Genomic DNA, 20,000 nt, shown 5'->3' with positions numbered 1-20,000 from the left:
AAAACCCCCCCAAAAAACAGAACTGCTACTTAGAAAACCATTTCAAGGAAATGCAATTTTACACACTTGCATAGACACAATAGTGAATATATTTTTTAATTAAACGCCTTCATATTCTATTAAAAACACAAAAATGAAACCAAGGTACTGAGTTTTTTAGGACTTAACTGTTACTGACCATTATCAGCTATTTAAATTATTTTTCTATTTATATTTTCTATTTATATTTTATAAGTGCATATAAGACTTCATATTTTATGTTGCCATGAAGATTGGAATTGTTGCTGGGCTTTGGATTGTGCTCAGCTTCTCAAATAAGAAAACATACATCTGCAAGCAGAGAGCTGATGAGGGATCCAGCCCTGCCAATCACACCTGCCTTCAAGAATGCATGTACACCACTTGCATCCAGGAACTTTGTGTCAAGGTAAAATCATGGAAATGACCATGATGATATTCTTTATGATGCTCATTATACATTCATTCGTTATCAAAGCACATTTAGACGGAGATTATTTAGGCAATAACATTTGCAATCACGCTGTGCAGTCCACGAGGGCCCAGATAATCACAACCATGATAATATCGGCTTGGATCAAGTGGAACGGAATACCAGAGATGTTCCCTCCCAGTTCACGTGTTCTTTTGGTCCGTGATGAAGCTTCACTCCAGATTGTGCATTTCAAGAATCCGCGTCATCGTGGAGCGAGAGGAAACGCACGCAAACGCTTTCGAAACTCGCTCATTGTAGCAGACAAATTGCGCTTCCGTTTGCGAAAAAAGAAATAGCCTACTGCGTTTTGAATACGAGGAAAGGTTACAGTCTAAATTAAACCTATGAAAAAACACGTGGTTAAAAAACAAAGATAAGAAACGATAAGAATACAGATAAGAAACGCCACAAACAAATCCACATGGTGACAAATATAATCTGATTCACGTCCAAATGACTTGCTCATTTAATGAATCGAAAAGATGATTGATTTTGAATCAAACGGTCCTCCATTTAATCCGTCATATAGGGTAGTCATACTTTCATCAGAAACACCAGTAAGTCTGCAGTACAGACAGAGTCATTTGCTTTTCTAGACTAGAGGAAGGCTCGGTAGAAATCGCGTTCCGTGGGGTGCTTATAGAAGTGAGGGGGCACCTAGATGGCCGGCCCCCTCGTAGCACGGACGTTGAGTACAGATGGATACATACAGTAAATGGTATTACTGTATATGATACATTACTGCCAGTTCTTGTTAAACAGTTCTTGCAGTTCTACTCTCAGAATTGAATGGAATCATATTTTGGTTGGCATTAAAAGACACAGATGACACAGGATGAACCAAGACCCTCACTGGACAATGATTTCTACTTTAGCTTCTTGAGTGAACAGAATTATAAAGTCCTCTGCCAGAACCAGAGATGAAGAACCCAGGTAGACAGAAGACAAGACCAAAAAAAATAATAGAAATTTTTAAAATATTAAACTTCTTTTTTATTTTTGTATTGTGGAAAAAGTGTTTCCTCTTCAGGAACTCGAGCTGCGTCGAAAACGCTAGGGGAACGCCTTCTGCGACCCACGCTCTGAATCACATGTGAAAACAGTCCAATAGCTGAACGGGACGTCACGGCGGGTGACGTCATGACCAGGAAGCTATAAAAGCACGTGCGGCGGAGCCCGCGTCAGCTTTCTGTCATTCAGCGAAGCGCTCTGTGTGTGTCAGTCATATTTATTGTTGTCTGTCTATTGTGAGAACGTCTAATAAGCAGCTATGTCTAAGGCTCACGCTAAGACAAAGCATGCAAAGGGCGAGTGCAAGCCACGTTATAGGTTGTGTGTTCCTCCCTGCCCACGTTACATCACGAGTGGGTTCGCAGTTGGATCTATCTCCTTCCTCACCCACCAGATCCAGTGCCCGATCTCTGGGTTCGGAAGCCCGTTTTGCGGCTACTTCCTCCCGGGGTGACAGCTCGACGCTTCTCCTGTCTTCCTCCGAGGAGGTTGACGTGGAGGACGTCGAAGAGGTTTCGCCCCCTCAATCGCCCCAATATGAGGAGCTAGTGGAGGTGCTTACTCGTGCCGTGGCCAAGCTAAAAATCGTAAAGGTGCAGTCTGTCACTGTAAAATCACTGTCACTAGAGCAACAAATGCTTATGAATGAAGAGCATCAATGTGTCTATGATGATTCTTCTTCGTTAGAGATACTCGAAGATGAATTTGGCAGTAGTGTTCAGCTATTTTTCTACCATATTAAATATCCTTCCTTAACACAATCAAGTGTTGCACACAGGGCCCAAAAATAACACTTGCCAATTGCCAAATGAAAGTAAAATTGACTTGGGTGAGTAAACTTTATTAGGAACTGCAACATAATACACGGTTTAAATCTAATTTTAAGTATGATAATCAGAATCTTGCTGATGTAAGTAACACAAGGCAAATTGACTATAAAGGAAAACGTCTCAGGTTACGTATGTAACCCTAGTTCCTCGAGGGAACGAGACGCTGCGTCTCTGTGCCATACTTCCGGCGTCCCTGCCGGCGCTTGCTTCATTCCTAGAAGCTGACGCTGGTCTCACCGCACGTGCTTTTATAGCTTCCTGGTCATGACGTCACCCGCCGTGACGTCCCGTTGAGCTATTGGACTGATTTCACATGTGATTCAGAGCGTGGGTCGCAGAAGGCGTTCCCCTAGCGTTTTCGACGCAGCGTCTCGTTCCCTCGAGGAACCAGGGTTACATACGTAACCTGAGACGTTTTGTTCCATATTCCTTTAAAAATACCATGTGATTTAATATTTTACCATAAAATGCAAAAGTATAGCTTAAGTGTCCATATTTCTCACATTGTTTTCTTCTATAAATTCATATCTTTGTGTCTGTATCTTTCTGTGTACATAGCAGATGTGGGGCTGTTGAGGAAACTTTTTTTTCCCCGCCAGTTTATAAAGCATGGGAGTTGGGAGGCACCATTTCAGGAGGGTGTGTGGCTCTCCGGTAGGCCTGCAGTTAATCAGCGATGTGTTCATAGGCATCTGACAACTGGTTCTCATGAGGCAGAAAAATGGTGACGTCATAACAAGAGGTAAGTATAAATGTATGCAAAATGAACTGAAATTCCACCGGGTGATTGGAGACAAATGTGTAAAAAATTATTTATAATGATTTATAATTATTGAATAAAATATTTATATAATTATATATTTATAAATCTTATTTATAAAGTAACGTGGGGTCACAGACAGTAACAGTATCTAACAGTATCAGGGCAAGCATGACCTTAACATATTTTCGTTTTTACACAGGATGTCCAGGAACATGAGTACAAGGCATAACAGGAAATTGCATTCAGATCATACATTTGAAGTGTAATTCAGTTTTTTTTTGTACAGCTATTGTGGTGTATGCTGACAGGGCAGAACCATTGCTGGGAAGAGGGAATGTCTCAGTAATTCCTCAAATAACCAAACCAAAACGCTTATTCACACCAAAATTCACAAAATTAAGCTGAGACCATATTTTCAATCACTGAGAAGACTCCTCCTTTCAAAGAAGCTTTGTGACGTTAGTGTTTCAACAGTTTTGAAGAAAGAGACATGTGACAGGATGTGATTCTGATTGGGACAATCGGACCAGTTTAAAGGGCAGGTCCGCATCAGCAAATGTGAGACTACAGAATCTCAGCCAAAGACAGAGGATGACACTGGAATGAATTTAGCAGCAGCACAAAATACATTTTGGATCAAGATGAAAATAATAACAGTAGTGATTTTTCTCGTATTACATCTAGCAAACTGCTTTGCACAGTCAGGTATGTCTTTTTACTTTAATCAAACTGAAAAATAAATGGCAATATTAATCATGCATCTCATTAAATTTTTGTGCAGCAGGAAACTTTCTAATATATAATGTGGATTATAACAAATGCATGACCAGCTCCCTGGAACGGCTTGCCACCTGTGACCCATACAGTAACCCACTACAGTTTCGCTGGACTTCAAAGAATCGAATTTTGAACACTTTCACAAAGAAATGCCTTGGAGTAGGAAGTAAAACAGTGGGCAAAAAACTGCAGTGGCTGATTTGTGAAGATGACAGTGTTCTGCAGAAGTGGGAATGCCACAGTGATACATTGCTTGGCCTAAAGAATGAGTCTCTGTACCTGGCTGTAAATGATAATGGTGTGCCAGTGATCTCTAAAGACACTGGAGCGAAGAGCAAATGGACAATTCATAGAACACTATACGGCATTTGCTCTAAGCCTTATGAAGGTATGTGTCTTAATGTGTCTATTGAAATTTTTTCTTTTCTATGCAAATGTGTGTTATTTAATCAGGGAGTAAAATACAACAGTTATTTCACTGAATAATGGTGAAATTAAACATTCATTCCCAACCTTTTTTGTCCTCATTAGTAAGTCTCTAGTATATGTTCCCCCTAACTAGTATTATGCTCATTCATTTTATTCAAATGCCCATTATTACGACTTGTAAACAAATATAAATCCAAACTGTTTGTGAAGACTCAGGTTGCTTCTCCCTTTAAGGAGACGGCTGAGCTTGTTTGTCTTTCACAAGTTTTCCAGCAGTTCAGTGGTCATTGCGTAAACAGCTTAGACTAGTCTTACAAGTTAGTCATCTGTTTTTTTTCTTTAAGACTGGTCATAACAGTTTTTTTCCCCCAAGTCAGTTGCATAAAAACATAGATTTGAATCTGAATAGTAAGACCGATTATTCCTTGGCTTGGGAAGTCTGAACATAGTGGGTATGTTTATGTGTAACTGGCCCCTGGATGCAATCACAAAAAAAGATTAACACTAAATTATTAAAAATAAATTACTGTGTGTCATCAGTTCTGTTTTACAGGCTTTAAAACAAAATCAAAACATTCCCAAGTACCATTGAAACCTGAGCACATTACGTAGCTGTACATGTCCATGTACATGTAATAGTTTATTCTGATTGGTCAATCACTGCATCCATATTTGAATATTTCCTAATATTTGCCATAATCCAAGGTAACACTAAATATTAGTGATTGGGTAACTCAAATACCTTTGTCACAATGGGACCCACTGTCTAGTTTCATCAGGAACTGGTTTGTTGGTATATAATATTACTACCCTTGATACCAATGCAACTGATTTATTATATCCATTTTTGAGTGCAAAGCGATTTCCAACATTAATAAATTCAATTCCATTTCGCAGATTGTCTTATTTTTTGTTTATTTTTTTTTTAAATTGCAAATGTAATGTTTTTGTGCATAATCTGATCATTTCACCAGCACTACAAATGATGGTTCAAATAACTGATCTACAAATTCTTACATTTTATTTTGCAGAATTGTACACCATTGGTGGGAATGCTTTTGGGCGCCCATGCCAATTTCCTTTTCTTTATGAGAAAAAATGGTATGCAGATTGTACCAAGGTTGATACACAAAATCAACGTCTATGGTGTTCCGTTGAGACAGACTACAGTGTTAATCAGCTGTGGGGCTACTGCCCAACACCTGACAGTAGGTTTATTTCCTATTCACTTTACATTTGAATTGTTACCTGCATGATCAATATTAAATCTTTGAGACTACAGTTGTTACTTGTCCATCACCGAAGACTAAACTAATAAATCATATATATTCTAACAATGAAACATTGGCTTGCACATATTGATGGGTAGTGATGATTTGCAGATGCTTTCTGGGCCAAACATCCTCTGACAAACGTCTATTACCAAGTGAATAGTGGGTCGGCCCTGACATGGTACCAGGCTAGAAAGAGCTGCCAGCAGCAAGGTGCGGAGCTGCTGAGTGTCTCTGAACCTCACGAACACACCTTTGTAGCAGGTACAGTCCCATCAAAAGATTCTCTGAATGGAACTGATCATCATTACATGCACTAATGTAATATTGATGAATGTCTAGAAATATCCAAAGAATAAAACATTAAGAAAACTGCCTTGTCTAGGAATTGTCCAGACGACTCAAAATACACTATGGACAGGACTCAATAAATTAGATGTAACCAGTGGATGGCAATGGAGCAATGGACAGCCGTTACGCTATCTGAAATGGCTCAGTGGTAAGACCGTCTTTCAGTCAAATGATTCATTGAATTCATGTAGCTCAATTAGAAGAGTATAATACCAACAACACTAGTTTGATTCCCAGTGAACAAACAAACAGATACAAAGGAATGTGCACATTAATGTAAATGTAGCATGACGTGAGAGACCTTCACTATGCCTTTAGTAACCATATCCTAGATGTTTTTGGCCTGTACTGAATAACTAAATGAACAAACAAAATAAGCATTGACTAGCTAACTGAGCGTATTACTTGACTGAAATTATCATTTCTTTCTTTGTTGAAGGATTCCCAACCACACAACCAGGCTACAGTTGTGGTGTCCTGAGAAATGCTTTTGGTTCTGAATGGTCAAATGAGCCTTGTTCTGAAAAACATGGATATGTCTGCCAAAGAGGCCATTCTGTTCCAACTCTTCCACCAGGTAGGCTTCCCAGTCACTCTTTGTTTCATATAGCGGTGGTTCTCAAATTGTGGGACTGGAATTAGTGAGTTAAGCAGTGTCAGGAAAAAAGAAGAAGAAGAAAAAAGAAAAACAAATAGCGTGATCTGTGTAGTGCAATTAACAAACAAATGACTCTTTTGAGTCTGATCTTTTCACCAAATCCCTCAGAGTGGTTCTCATACATGTGACTCACTTATTGAACTGCATGTCAGTGTGTTATTAACCTACTTCAATATGGGCTATTAGGGTCGGCGATATACCGGTAGACACGATTAACCGGTAGAAATTTGTCAACCGGTAGAGATTTTGGACTGTTTTGATTGCACGCTCACGTGACGTTGCTGTGCTACATGGTTACTAAAATGTATTGTTTGCACATGTTTTTAAGCATTGCGGTTAAAAACAAGTGATTTTGAGCCGTTGAAACGCAATCAGCAGTGAAAGAGAACTAATTTTGCTATATGCACACACTGTCAGAGAGGTGCGCGCATGTGAAGACGGTGTTCATAGAGCACGGGAGTATTGAACTGAGTTAGTTTTGCCGATTTGTAGATTTTGAACGGTTAAATACACACAAAGTATGTGTCAAAATGCCCATCTTTGCAAGAATCTTCATAAACAGTAATTCAGGTCTTAAGTGAAAGCAAACAGCTGGGAAAGAAAACATGTGTAACAGTATATTGGATCTGGACAGCTCTTAAAGTGACAGTAATCTATTCTCACTGTCTGTCATTCTTGTTAAGCAAACAATAAAAGAGAGAAAATCTCTCACTGCTCTTAACTAAATTAGGGTGACCATATTTTAGTTTTCCAAAAAGAGGACAGTGGGTGCGGGCGGGGCGGGTGGCTGGTGTTTGGTTGGTTGGTGGTTAAAGTAATGCCGAAAGCGCCCAAAGTAGCGCAATCTCAAATATCAAAACTCAAAATATGTCATTTCCATACCAAATATCCATTTTTTACCGTCACTGTTATGCATATTTATTATAAACACAGCTAAAAAGCTTCCTACCAGTGGCCGTCCTTCATAGAACTTAACATCTAGCACAGTTTTATCATAGGTAGAATGCAAAATGTTTCAATACAAGCATTTCAGTCAAATGTAATTTATGCAACATTTCAAACATTTAACCCACGGAGAAAAAATCAAGCCATGGCAACAGTTTAAAAGTAGCCCAATTCCATAAAAAAAAAAAAAACCTGCATCCAACACGAGCTGCAGGAGTCAGATTTGAATGATCACGGGTTGAGAGGAGAGATGGCTGACAGACCATGCTGGAGGATTTGCTCAAGAGATCCTGAGTTCATTGACAAATATCTGATCTTCCTTTACACAGAGTGCGCGTGATCGCGAAATCGAAAGTGAAAGAGAACAGCGAGCGCTCATTCAAAAGAGATTACATTCTCCGCATATGGATAGCGTCCCCCTGATGCAGGAAAATTATATGCAATATTAGAATGCTTGCAGGAGTGGGCGGGACTGGACACAGTCTTCTTCCGGGCTCCAATACAAAAACGCACACTATGAATGGTGACTGTAGAAAGCAAAAGCCGAATACCGGACATTTTGTGCGATTTAGAAATCCCGGCCGGACGCATTTTTTAAGGTCCAAAAAGAGGACATGTCCGTGAAAAAGAGGACGTATGGTCACCCTAACTAAATCACTTATGTAACTTTAATAAGAAGAAATATATATTTAATGTAAACATTTGTTGTTTTAATACATTTGATTACTTTATACAATACATGTAGCATATCTTATTTGTTCTACTGTAGTTTTTTTTGTCATATTGCTTGTAATTAGTTTCTTGTTCTTTTTTTAATCGCTGTTTCACAGTTTACTTTTTTTTAAAATTTAGGCTAGTATTTGTTTATTTTTTTTGTGATATTGACACTGGTGACAAGAATTGTGAAATTTCTATGGTATCCAAAATGTTGGGATCCTCTACCATACTGTACTATATATGGTGTTGATAATGTGTTATCTTTGTCTTTTGGACAGTGGTGGACACTGGTTTTTGCCATAGCCCCTGGATTCCATATTCAGGCAACTGTTATCTCCTTCATCGCAATAAGCAAACATGGCTGGAGGCGCGAGACTCCTGTCTGCGGGAAGGAGGAGACCTGCTGAGTATTCTCAGCAAAGAAGAGCAAAGCTTTGTCATCACACAGCTTGGATACTGTACGTTTTGATAATTAAAATACATTTTAACAGTGTCGTTGTAAAAAAAAAAAAAGGTATAGAAGTCACCCCTATATGAGGTTGCTGGTCGATCATCTACATCTCTATTCTCAGTGAAAACAGACGAGCTGTGGATTGGTTTCAATGACCGTAAAACGCAGATGCTGTTTGAGTGGAGTGACCAGTCTAGCATCCCATTTGCCTCATGGGAAGTGAGGGAGCCGAGCCACAGTGCTGTCTATGCAGAGGACTGCGTGTTAATGAGAGGAGAGGTAAGAACTTCATAAGAAGTAAAAAGCATTTACTAAAAACATTTTGCACATTATTTGAGAAGTCATCTTAAATTCTAGTTGCATAGTTTTTGTCATAGCATTATGGGTTGCTGAACTGAACATTTGCGTAATGTTTCTAATTTAGGAGGGAAAGTGGGCAGATGATATTTGTGAAAATAAGAATGGATTCATCTGTAAGAAGAAGGCCAGCTCTAAAGCCTCGAATAATGACACAGCTGTCACAAGCCCGGGATGCAAAACAGTATGTATTGTATGATTAGAAAATGGCCTAAAATTGTAGAATTATGTCTTCTAGTTATGTTCTTGGTCATCAGGTGGTGAAATGTATACACTGACAGCTGTCTTATTTTTTGAGAAGGGTTGGACCAGGTATGGGTACTACTGCTACATGGCAGGATCCGAGACTAAGACCTTTGAAGAAGCAAAACAGATGTGTGCAAAAGCTGATTCTCAACTGGTTGATATTTCATCCAGGTCAGATCATTTCTTCAGTTACATGCTTTCTGTCCTTTCTACATCTGACAATGAATTCTTAATACATTGACTAAAATCTTGAAGCAATTGAAAAAAACTTTTAAAAATGTATGTGTAAAATATTTCATATTTAAAAGCTATGAACAGCTTTCAGTGTTATTTTCTTCCTTTTCAAAAGACTTCATCTGTTTTTCCCCATTAGAGTAGAAAATGCATTCCTTGTTAGTCTAGTTGGAGCTCGACCAGAGAAGTACTTCTGGATTGGATTGTCAAATCAGAGGGATCTGCACACTTTTGAATGGACCAACACTAAGGAAGCCTCATATACTCATTTCAACGCTGGGATGCCAGGTAATGTACTCAATGTCAATGAAATGATTATGTTTCTGATTGCTCATAATTACAGTATTACATTTTAGAAAATCTCTTTTTTTTTGTCTTTAAAAAATTAGGAAGAAAACAAGGCTGTGTTGCCATGACGACTGGACTTGTTGCTGGGCTTTGGGATGTGCTCAGCTGCTCAAATAAGGAAAAATACATCTGCAAGCAGAAAGCCGATGGACTAGTTACAACTCCAGCCCCACCAACCACACCTGCTTTGGCCTGTCCCGAAGACTGGACGCCACTTTTGTCTAGAGACTTCTGTGTCAAGGTAAAACAGGCTTTTTAAGTTATTTTCATGTTGAATTTTGCCTAAATTTGATATTTAAACAAAATAAAAGACTAGCATACACATTTCCTAGCATCTTATAAAATCATAAAGACTGATTTCTCTTTCTGGCAGCATTTTAATGTACCTATGAGCCAAATGAAGACTTGGGATGAAGCTCTTGACTTCTGCAGAGAGCTTGGTGGTGATCTCCTGAGTATCCATCATGAGGCTGATATTCCTTGGAAACAAGGAGGGTAATATCTATCATTCCTTTTGCATAATGATAGCTGATGAATGTCCAGCTAATGGAAAAACTTGTTTAACATGATCAATAGCTGACATGTATTTCAGTCAGGTGACACTGACCATCAGCGGTCATAATTCACAATAATTGCCCATAATTAAATCTTCATACACTTGCATATATGTCAATGAATATTATATTTGTCTTACTGTTTTTCTTGTGTTTTTGTATTCCATGGTGAATGAGAAGAAAAGTCACGTGACTGAAAACGATTAATTCATAAATTAATGATAAATAGCTGATATTCCTTGGAAACAAGGAGGGTAATATCTATCATTCCTTTTGCATAATGATAGCTGATGAATGTCCAGCTAATGGAAAAACTTGTTTAACATGATCAATAGCTGACATGTATTTCAGTCAGGTGACACTGACCATCAGCGGTCATAATTCACAATAATTGCCCATAATTAAATCTTCATACACTTGCATATATGTCAATGAATATTATATTTGTCTTAGTGTTTTTCTTGTGTTTTTGTATTCCATGGTGAATGAGAAGAAAAGTCACGTGACTGAAAATGATTAATTCATAAATTAATGATAAATAAATAAATAAACTATGTGGTTTTACTTTTAGAGTGGATCCAGCATGGATTGGTTACAGAATGTACGATCCCGCTGTGGGTTTTGTTTGGAGTGATGGTTCTTCGGTGAGTTCACAAAGAATTTGTTAAAAGACAAAAAATGCTAAATAGAATTCACATTTAATGTCATTTTGGTTTTTCAAAATCTACTCTCTTTCAGTCATCCTATCAAAGCTGGACTAGTGATGAACCAAACAATTTGAACAACATTGAAAATTGTGTTGAAATGAGAATTTCAATTTGGGACCGTGATGGAGCATGGAATGACATAAACTGTCAAGACAGAACGAACTGGTACTGTCAGATCCGAAAAGGTACAACATGTCAATCTGGCAAAAGTCTAATTCTATCATCACTCAATTGAAAAGAAAATTTGGTCACACTTTATTTTAAGGTCCAATTCTCGCTATTAACATATATCCATTAACTATGACTTTTGCCTCAATAAACTCCTAATTTGCTGATTATTAATAGTAGTAAGGTAGTTGTTAAGTTAAGGTATTGAGTAGGATCAGGGATGTAGAATATGGTCATGCAGAATATGTGCTTTATAAGTAGCCTACTAATAAACAGCTAATATGTTAATAATAGGCATGCTAATATGCAACTTGTTAATAGTGAGAATTGGTCAATATAGGCTACTAAAGTGTAACGAAAAATTCTATTTTTAATTTTTTAATTAAATACATGACAGCTAACTGCTATGCTTTGTCTTTAGGAAAGATACCAAAGGAAGTAAATATTACAGATCCAGGTAAGTCTTAAACTTGCACGAACGTTTTTGTTTGTTTTTGTCACACTGATGGGGTAAATGAGGAACTCAAATGCCAAACATTTATTTCTTTTTATTTAAGTTTATAATGAAACAGAGGATGGCTGGATTCAATTCAAAGGTAGCCAGTACTATGCGTCTCAGTACTCGGCACTTTCTATGCACGACGCTCGGACATTCTGTAAGAAATCACATGGCGATCTTGTGGTTATCAATGATGAGGACGAGCGGGTGTTCCTTTGGCATCAGGTATGAGGGCTGAGTTACATTTTCTAGCAGCATATTTGTGGTGCATGTATAACACAACATGTATCTTTGTATCATTTGTTATTTTGAAAATGTTTTCTATGTAATTTACTGACTGACTTTAGTGTTGGGCTTTTTTTTTTTTCTGTGTTGCAGGCTAAAAATTCGGACAATGATTTTATCATTGGTTTGACAGTTGATCTGGATGGGACTTACCAGTAGGTTTAAATAATGCAAGCAGCACTCTATGTTCCCTTGCAAAAGAACAAATAAGCAAATACATTTTTTTCATCTATAAGGTGGATAGATGGGTCCCCAGTAGTGTTTCAAGCTTGGGAAACAAATCAGCCTGCTTTTAAAAACAGTGAGGAAAGATGTGTGAAGATGACCACATCTCAAGGTACAGCATATCTTCTTGTCTATAATTAGTGGAATGTGTTATTGACCACTGATAAATTTGGTGCAGAAAATGGTTACAATGTATGATCAAATCACTGTTGATACATTTGATAAATTACATTAAACAAAACGTATTTTGACTGTTACAGGACTCTGGGAAACTATTAACTGTGGTGATGAATATACTTTTTTTTGTAAGCGAAGTCAGTCACCTCCAGTGAATGCCACGGTGGCCCCTTCACAAGAGCCAAAAGGAGGCTGTGCTCCTGAGTGGAAAAGCTTCAAAGGAAAAGTAATTATAAACATATTTTAAAATGATAAAAAATATAATAATAATAATGTTATAATAAAAATTATACCTTGAAGTTTTACATTTAGACATTTTTGCAGTGTTTATGTAGCTTTTGTCAGTATATTTAAACAGTTCTGCACCAGATTGCTCTATAGCTCAATGAAATTAAAATGTTTCACAGCAAAATCAGATCTCACACAGAATAAAGCTGTGCTTATTGCAAAAAAAAAAAAAAGAAAGTTTTTGCACTGCTGTAATAGATTTTCCAATGCAACATTTGTGAAATTGTTTCATGATCTGCATCTGTAATTCATTTTTAGAAGAAAATAAATAATGGTCATTTATATAACACACTATAGTGCTACAACATGAAAGAAGACATGAAAACATGGACTGAAGCGAGAGAATACTGCAGAGAGCTTGGTGGAGATCTGGCATCAATTATGAGTAGACAACAACAAGGTAAAAGCTTTGTTAATTAATGAATTAGACAAGAGATTTCAATGCTGCTCAAAATTATGTTAAAAATATATAAATGTGCTCTGAAAATGTAGAATTATTATCTTTTGCATAGATTAAAATGGGACCTTTTTCTAAAATATAGAACTGCTGTATCTTGATTAGAAAGATTTATTTATTTTGTTTACTGTACACTTTGACTTGATCATTATCATACACTGCATTTTTATTTGCTGCAGCCTTTTTAAGCACATTGATTAGAGACAAAACCACAGACTTCTGGATTGGATTCAGTAATTTGGCAAGCGGGGGGTTCAAGTGGACAGATGGGAGTACAGTTACATTCACCGAGTGGGCCAAAGGAGAACCTCAAACCTATGTATGTAAACCTGCTTAATAAATTCCACACTTAACCTGAAGATGTTTCAGTATAACTATGGACTTTTTTATAGTTATTTATTTAAATTTTTTCCCCACTCACAGTGGCATTCATACTATTGGACAAAATTTCGCTCTTCGGATGAACAGGTACTGAGACAAACTGAGATTATAACTGGATAGTATTATTTTTAGTGATAAAAGTAATGGCTTCAATAGAGTGTTTGTTTTTCAAACAGGAATGTGTTTTTATGGACAAAACGTCAAGCTCTGTCTTTGGCAAGTGGGTGGCAACTGACTGTAATTCGACTCACGGTTTTATCTGCAGTCGTGATGTTGGTGAGTTTAACTGAACACTGTGGACTTGCAGAGAGATTGTACTGTAGATATCTTGCAGGCTTTTACTGTTCTTCATATTTTGCTTCCATTGTGTCATTTTTTACATGTTCAGATCCTGGTATTGCCCCCGTGCCTACTGAAGTTCCTAAAACCTTTGTCAATCTCGGAAATTCATCTTTCAAAGTGATTCAAGAGAATCTAACGTGGAGTGAGGCAAACCGTCGCTGTGAGGCAGAGGGGGCTCATTTGGCCAGCATTCGGGATTTGATAACACAGGCTTACCTTGAGTTGCAGGTCTATAGGTCCAAACAGCCCATGTGGATTGGTCTCAACAGTGCACAGGTAATGCACCAGAGTGAGAAAGGGAAAATCATGGCATTGCAATTAATAGGAATATTCAGCCAAAATGGGAATGTCATCCTTATGAGTTTCTTTGTGCTGTGGAACACAAGAGCAGATGTTTGACAGAATATACAGGCTGCTCATTGCCATTCAATGAACGCGAATGATTAATCACATTTAATGACAAAATGACATTTTACTTTGAGCATTATCTGGAAAATATAAATGTTACGGAGTGTGCTTTTCTAAATTAGTCTTTTAAAAATGAACTCTGTATATCCTACTCTTCTGTGTGTGATATGTTGATGATGACTCATAATCTACAAATTGTATATTTGGATCCGACAGACACATGGATATTTTCTATGGGCAAATAACTGGCCCATGAATATGGAGAAATGGGCACCTTCTGAACCACGGCCCAACCGCCCTTGTACATACATGGACATGGATGGAGAATGGAAAACAACTCTCTGCAATCAAACCTACTACAGTGTCTGTGAGAAAACAACAGGTGAGATACAAGTGTGTGTGTGTGTGTGTGTATGTAAAATACAGCAAATAATTATGGATACATTATTATCAAATTATTTAGACTTTAAGAATGCATTAGAAAGCTAATTATCTATTAAATCATGTACACAAAGGTTTCTGTATGTGTCACCCGCCACTTGTCATGAATAAAGGAAGTCAAATAGTATTTGGGTGTCTTTAAATGAGAAGCCAAAATTCCCTTGATCTTTTGACATATAAAGAGGTCATTGTACTATAAAAACACCCTGTAAGTTTCAGAACTTTCTCGTTAGTCTAAAAACAGCGTATGTTGAAGCCAGTCTGCCAAAATGACAGGTTGTGGAATGTGCCACTTAATTACGTAATAGTGTGGCTAAACACGACCTCTGCAGAAAAAGATCAATGGCTGCTTCTACATCGCTGCCTGTTTAGCCCTGCCCACCGATTGGCACATGTAAAGACGGCTCCAAAGGCAACAAGATGCTGTGCAGTGCCAAGCTGTGGAAAAACAGTCTTTGCATTGCCTTACTTCTGATCCCAACATTAGGAAAGAGTGGATGAACTTTATTTTTAATGAAGTTCCAAACCGCGTCAAGAACTTGGTCCATTGTTCACTTCTTTTTACTACGGATTCGTTTACAAACAAGGCACAATACGACGTAGGATTTTCAAAAAAAAATTGAAACTGAAAGGCGATACTGTTCCTGACTATATTGGATCCAACAGTAATGTCGCAACACACAAGTGTTAGTAACTGTTTTTATTACATGGTCACTATTGCTTTATCTGTTAAACAGATTGTTTGATGTGAGTATTTATGCGTTTTTTAACCTAAATCACTGCAGCGTCCATCTGTGAAGGACAAAGGCTGTCAAACATACACAACTGTTAGCCAATCATAGCAGTGGGCGTTTACTTCTGAGTCTATAATCAGCCACGTCTATTCAAACAGCGTTCTGATGAGGGGGTTAAAAACAGGACAGAAAATAGCCTATTTCTTCTAAATTATGATGTTTTTGATGCAAAAATTATAAACATTTATAAGCACTATTATAAACACTATTAAACATTATAAGTGGAGCTCATAGAACAGTACAAAATAAAAAACAAAGGCAGTTCATGACCCCTTTAATTGTTTTCAAACAGCCATTCAGAATTAATAGTGTTAATAGTCGTACCGTTGGTCACGCAGACAGAAGTGAAACAAATTGGTTGAGTGAATGATTCTGTTACTCACCCAGAAAGTGTTTTTGAATGGATTGGCTGAATCAATGATTCCATATCTTGTTTATAATGACACTTTTCGCCACCTACTGGCATATCAATGTAATCTGAAGAAAGAGTCAGTAAAAATGGCAGTCTGTCTTATACATGCAACATACACAAGCGTTGTGATACAAACAGGTAAAAGCCTCAGTAATCAGTTTTTGAAATGACACACATCCAATCATATTCCACACTGAATGGATAATACTTCTTGAATCAGCTTGGTAAACACTATTGCCATGCAACGTTTTCCACAGACATTCCCCCAACCGTTCCAGCACAGCACCCTGGGCACTGCCCACATGAAGATGATGACAGTCCAGTGAGGTGGATACCTTTCAAAGACAGCTGCTATGCTTTTGTGACGGACATGCAATCGTGGAGCAAAGCAGCTAGACTCTGTATGACATGGGGTAAGGATATAAATTGATTTAAAAAGCTGTTTACTCAATTACATGACAGGTGCAAAGAACAAAAGAGTAAGAAAGTTTGCACTTCGGTTTTCAGGTGCATCTCTTGTCAGCATTAAGGATGAAGGGGAACAGAAGTTTATAGAGAACAACATCATGCTCCTTGAAAGTTACAAAGACTTTTGGATTGGGCTTTTCCAAACCCAGAAAAGTAATACACCAAATATACACTTTTCCGGTGGCCCCGAGTTTTCACATGAATAGTGAATGAACTCATGAGCCTAAAAGAGTTGGTTATATATGAACTCACCCTGGGTTATCTAACTACACAGGTCACTGGTTATGGTCAGACAATACCGTGGTAGATTACACTAACTGGGCAGCTGTGAACGATTATGAAGATGACTATCAAGACCATTATTGGAATAATGACTGCGCATTAATCTCTACCAAAACTAAAAAATGGAAAAAACAGCATTGTGATTACTCAGTCTTATCATTTATCTGCAAAACTGCCAAAGGTACGTATTGTGAAATTTCAAAATAGCATTTTTAGTGACATTTTGTAACAGGGGAAAGCGGAATTAGTAGTTGTCAGAGAAACAGAGGATTGTGTCTTAACTAATGTTTTGAGTAAAATGTCCAACAGCATGATTACATCTTTTCTCTAGCAGTGCTTATCTATGCTGGTTTCAAACACCTAATTCAAATCTGTCTTGTGAACTCAGTCATCCAAATTAAAATGACTATGCAGTAAATTATTTGTGCAGTGACTCATAGGTGACCACAGTTTGTTTCAGCATTTTGCTGTTTAAATCTTCCTGAAAAGGCATTAAATACCCTATGATATATTTTAAATACAAGTATGTTGTGGAAGATGTCATTTCTACTTTAGACATTTGTATTTCATGAAAATATATTCTTGTCAAATAACAGAAGGGCCACATATTGTGAGAATTTACCCTATATTCAAAAATAGATTTTAGGGTAGACAAAAAAAAATCTACTCACTGAAGTAAAACTTGTGACAAATAACACCAAAAATAATGTTGGACCTGATCGATAGATATGCTTAATATGAATGTTTAGAGTAAAGGGGAAATAAAACACCAACATTACATGATCAATCTATTTGTCTATAACATTTTATAGACAGATGTTATAACATTCCTTGTTTAAAAAAGACCTGATTTTTTTAAATTCAGTTTTTTTCTTCTTCTGCAGTAATAAGTCCTACCATTAAGGACCCACAAGAAGGTAGTATTATGACTTATTTTTAATGACTTTACTTTTTTTTACTATTTTTTGTCAAGAAATATTCAAAAATCTAATGTAATGTCAAGAAAAAGCAACCTCTCTACTTTAAAATGGACTGATTCCTAAATGTGCATATGTAATATAATAAAACTGCATTTTGATGTAATGTGTATATCACAGTTTCACACTAGATAGTTTCTCTTAATACTTTTATCTCTTATTTCTTCACAGGTCCTGAACCTCACAAGGTCAATACGGGTTTGGCTGTGTTCTTGAGTATTGCAGTGATTGGCATATTGGGAGCTCTAGCTTTCATGTACTACAGAAATTCAAAAAGACGGTTATTGCCTACATTTGAAAATCCCATGTATAATAACAGAGATGCTGCTTATTCATATAGTAAAGATGACAAATCATTGATTGGCAACATTGAGATAGCTGAATAGAACTGTGTTTTATAATGTCCAATTACTTGTATATATGTAAGAGATGGTCAGGCGGTTATTATCTTAAAATAATAATAATAAAAAAAAAACAATGACAGAGCTCATCAGGTTTATTTTGCGATAATGGCTGTACGTTATCCTGCTTATTACATGGCTACTCACCAAATATTGATTTGGGTAGAAAATATTTTATGTTAGAAGAAACGTAGCTATGTAGAAGACAGTTGTTAATTATAAGTTCAGCACTCATTATGCCAAAAATATCTAACTGCAGAATGGTGTAAATGAGCAGTAAGAATTAAATATTCCACAGAATCATCCAGAATCACTGATTTAATATGGCATTGCCATTGTTCTGCATAGGTTTTTTTTTTTTTGAAGGGTTTTCAGACGTCTTTGAGTTTTTAAAAAGTTTGTGAATAAGTTGAATAAGAACTGTCTCTAAATAAATATTTACACCGATATATCAGTTTTTGAGCAAACCACCAATTACACACCAACTGTGCAGTGCAAATTAGTTTAAGCATGGAAAAATTGTCATCTCTCAGGGTGCAGTGCCAAAAAAAACAGGATAAAATGACGTATAAAGGTCAGCTGACATGGCACCATTTGCAGTGTTAGGACAGTGTTGGACCACAATTTAACTTTTCCATTTTCAGTTTCAGAAAATGTTATGCTCTCTTTGAATTCAGTGGCAATTCAACCATAAGGAAATTATTGTTTTTCCTGAAACACATTCAAATATAGAAGTGTGTTAAATACACTTTTTTTTGTTTTCAGAACTGTACTGATTTTATATTTATACTGAATCTGTGCTCAAAAAAGTCCTTCATAATATTTGCAATGTTACAATAAGGTCCTATTAGTAAATGCATAAACAGATCAAATAAAAGCGATAAAACTTTCACATTATTAAAATCAAAAGCTGAAATGAACATGAACAAAAAATAAATGCTTTAGAAGCATTTTTCATTGTTAATGTTAACAAATGTAGTAAACAAATTCAAGTGTTACTATAATACATAGTGAGGTGAATGCACAATAAGAGCCACATGCAGAAAAACAATGCACGAAAACATCAAATGGTAAATCGTACGTGTGCATTATTTGTTTAGGAGAACATTTCAAAGACAATATACAGTCAGACCAACTGAATACAGAAGTACATCTATATTACAGTGCAGCAGTATCTGTACTCAGTTTGATCAATCCAGTATCTACAAAGGCATTTATGAGGTATATACAAATGCATAGAAACAAATTTCAAGCTAGAGTGTTGTTACAAACTAATGCATAGAGTACTCAGGAAACAAAAAGGTATCAAGTGTAAATAAACGTCATGGTTCCAGATGCACTGAGAATATGAACAGATCAGAGATCATTGCCATCTTCCTCTTTTCATTTCTAACAAAACTGGAAACAAATCTTTTACCATGCTGTTGTAGTAAAATAGGTATTTTCTGAATCATTGTACTTATTTCTCTCAGGACATTTGAGTGTGCCTTTTTTACTTTATGAAGATGAAAGTAACGATTAAGAAAAAATATATATCCATTTGATATACATACTGTATATATTTAAACAAACATTTTGAAAATCATAAATACATGCAGCTGGTTGGCTAAAATTATCTCATTGTGTATACAGGTGCATCTCAATAAATTAGAATGTCGTGGAAAAGTTCATTTATTTCAGTAATTCAACTCAAATTGTGAAACTCGTGTATTAAATAAATTCAATGCACACAAACTGAAGTAGTTTAAGTCTTTGGTTCTTTTAATTGTGATGATTTTGGCTCACATTTAACAAAAACCCACCAACTCACTATCTCAACAAATTAGAATACTCCATAAGACCAATAAAAAAAA

At 36.7% G+C, this 20,000-nt stretch overlaps 1 protein-coding gene across 1 annotated transcript; it reads left to right on the top strand.

Moving 5' to 3' along the window:
* The first annotated feature begins 3,627 nt into the window (after positions 1 to 3,627).
* LOC107713970 (macrophage mannose receptor 1-like) lies at positions 3,628 to 18,257 on the top strand. The gene is made up of 31 exons (XM_016519646.1): positions 3,628 to 3,802; positions 3,879 to 4,262; positions 5,335 to 5,511; positions 5,686 to 5,838; positions 5,960 to 6,073; positions 6,365 to 6,502; positions 8,524 to 8,703; positions 8,818 to 8,975; positions 9,121 to 9,237; positions 9,355 to 9,470; positions 9,673 to 9,821; positions 9,923 to 10,122; positions 10,255 to 10,376; positions 11,007 to 11,079; positions 11,174 to 11,327; positions 11,732 to 11,767; positions 11,868 to 12,034; positions 12,188 to 12,249; positions 12,331 to 12,431; positions 12,580 to 12,722; positions 13,082 to 13,184; positions 13,421 to 13,560; positions 13,665 to 13,709; positions 13,799 to 13,898; positions 14,011 to 14,240; positions 14,589 to 14,754; positions 16,277 to 16,432; positions 16,527 to 16,640; positions 16,762 to 16,950; positions 17,654 to 17,686; positions 17,918 to 18,257. The coding sequence occupies exons 1-31, from the start codon at positions 3,700 to 3,702 to the stop codon at positions 18,130 to 18,132; spliced, it is 4,338 nt and encodes a 1,445-aa protein (XP_016375132.1). The 5' UTR covers positions 3,628 to 3,699; the 3' UTR covers positions 18,133 to 18,257.
* The last annotated feature ends 1,743 nt before the right edge of the window (positions 18,258 to 20,000 follow it).

This window comes from Sinocyclocheilus rhinocerous, unplaced genomic scaffold (genome assembly GCF_001515625.1).
Source record: "Sinocyclocheilus rhinocerous isolate Xijiao unplaced genomic scaffold, SAMN03320098_v1.1 scaffold2043, whole genome shotgun sequence".
In the NCBI taxonomy this organism is placed as follows: Eukaryota; Metazoa; Chordata; class Actinopteri; order Cypriniformes; family Cyprinidae; genus Sinocyclocheilus; species Sinocyclocheilus rhinocerous.
The sequence above is the reverse complement of the archived record's forward strand: the minus strand, read 5'-3'. Positions and strand labels throughout refer to the sequence as shown.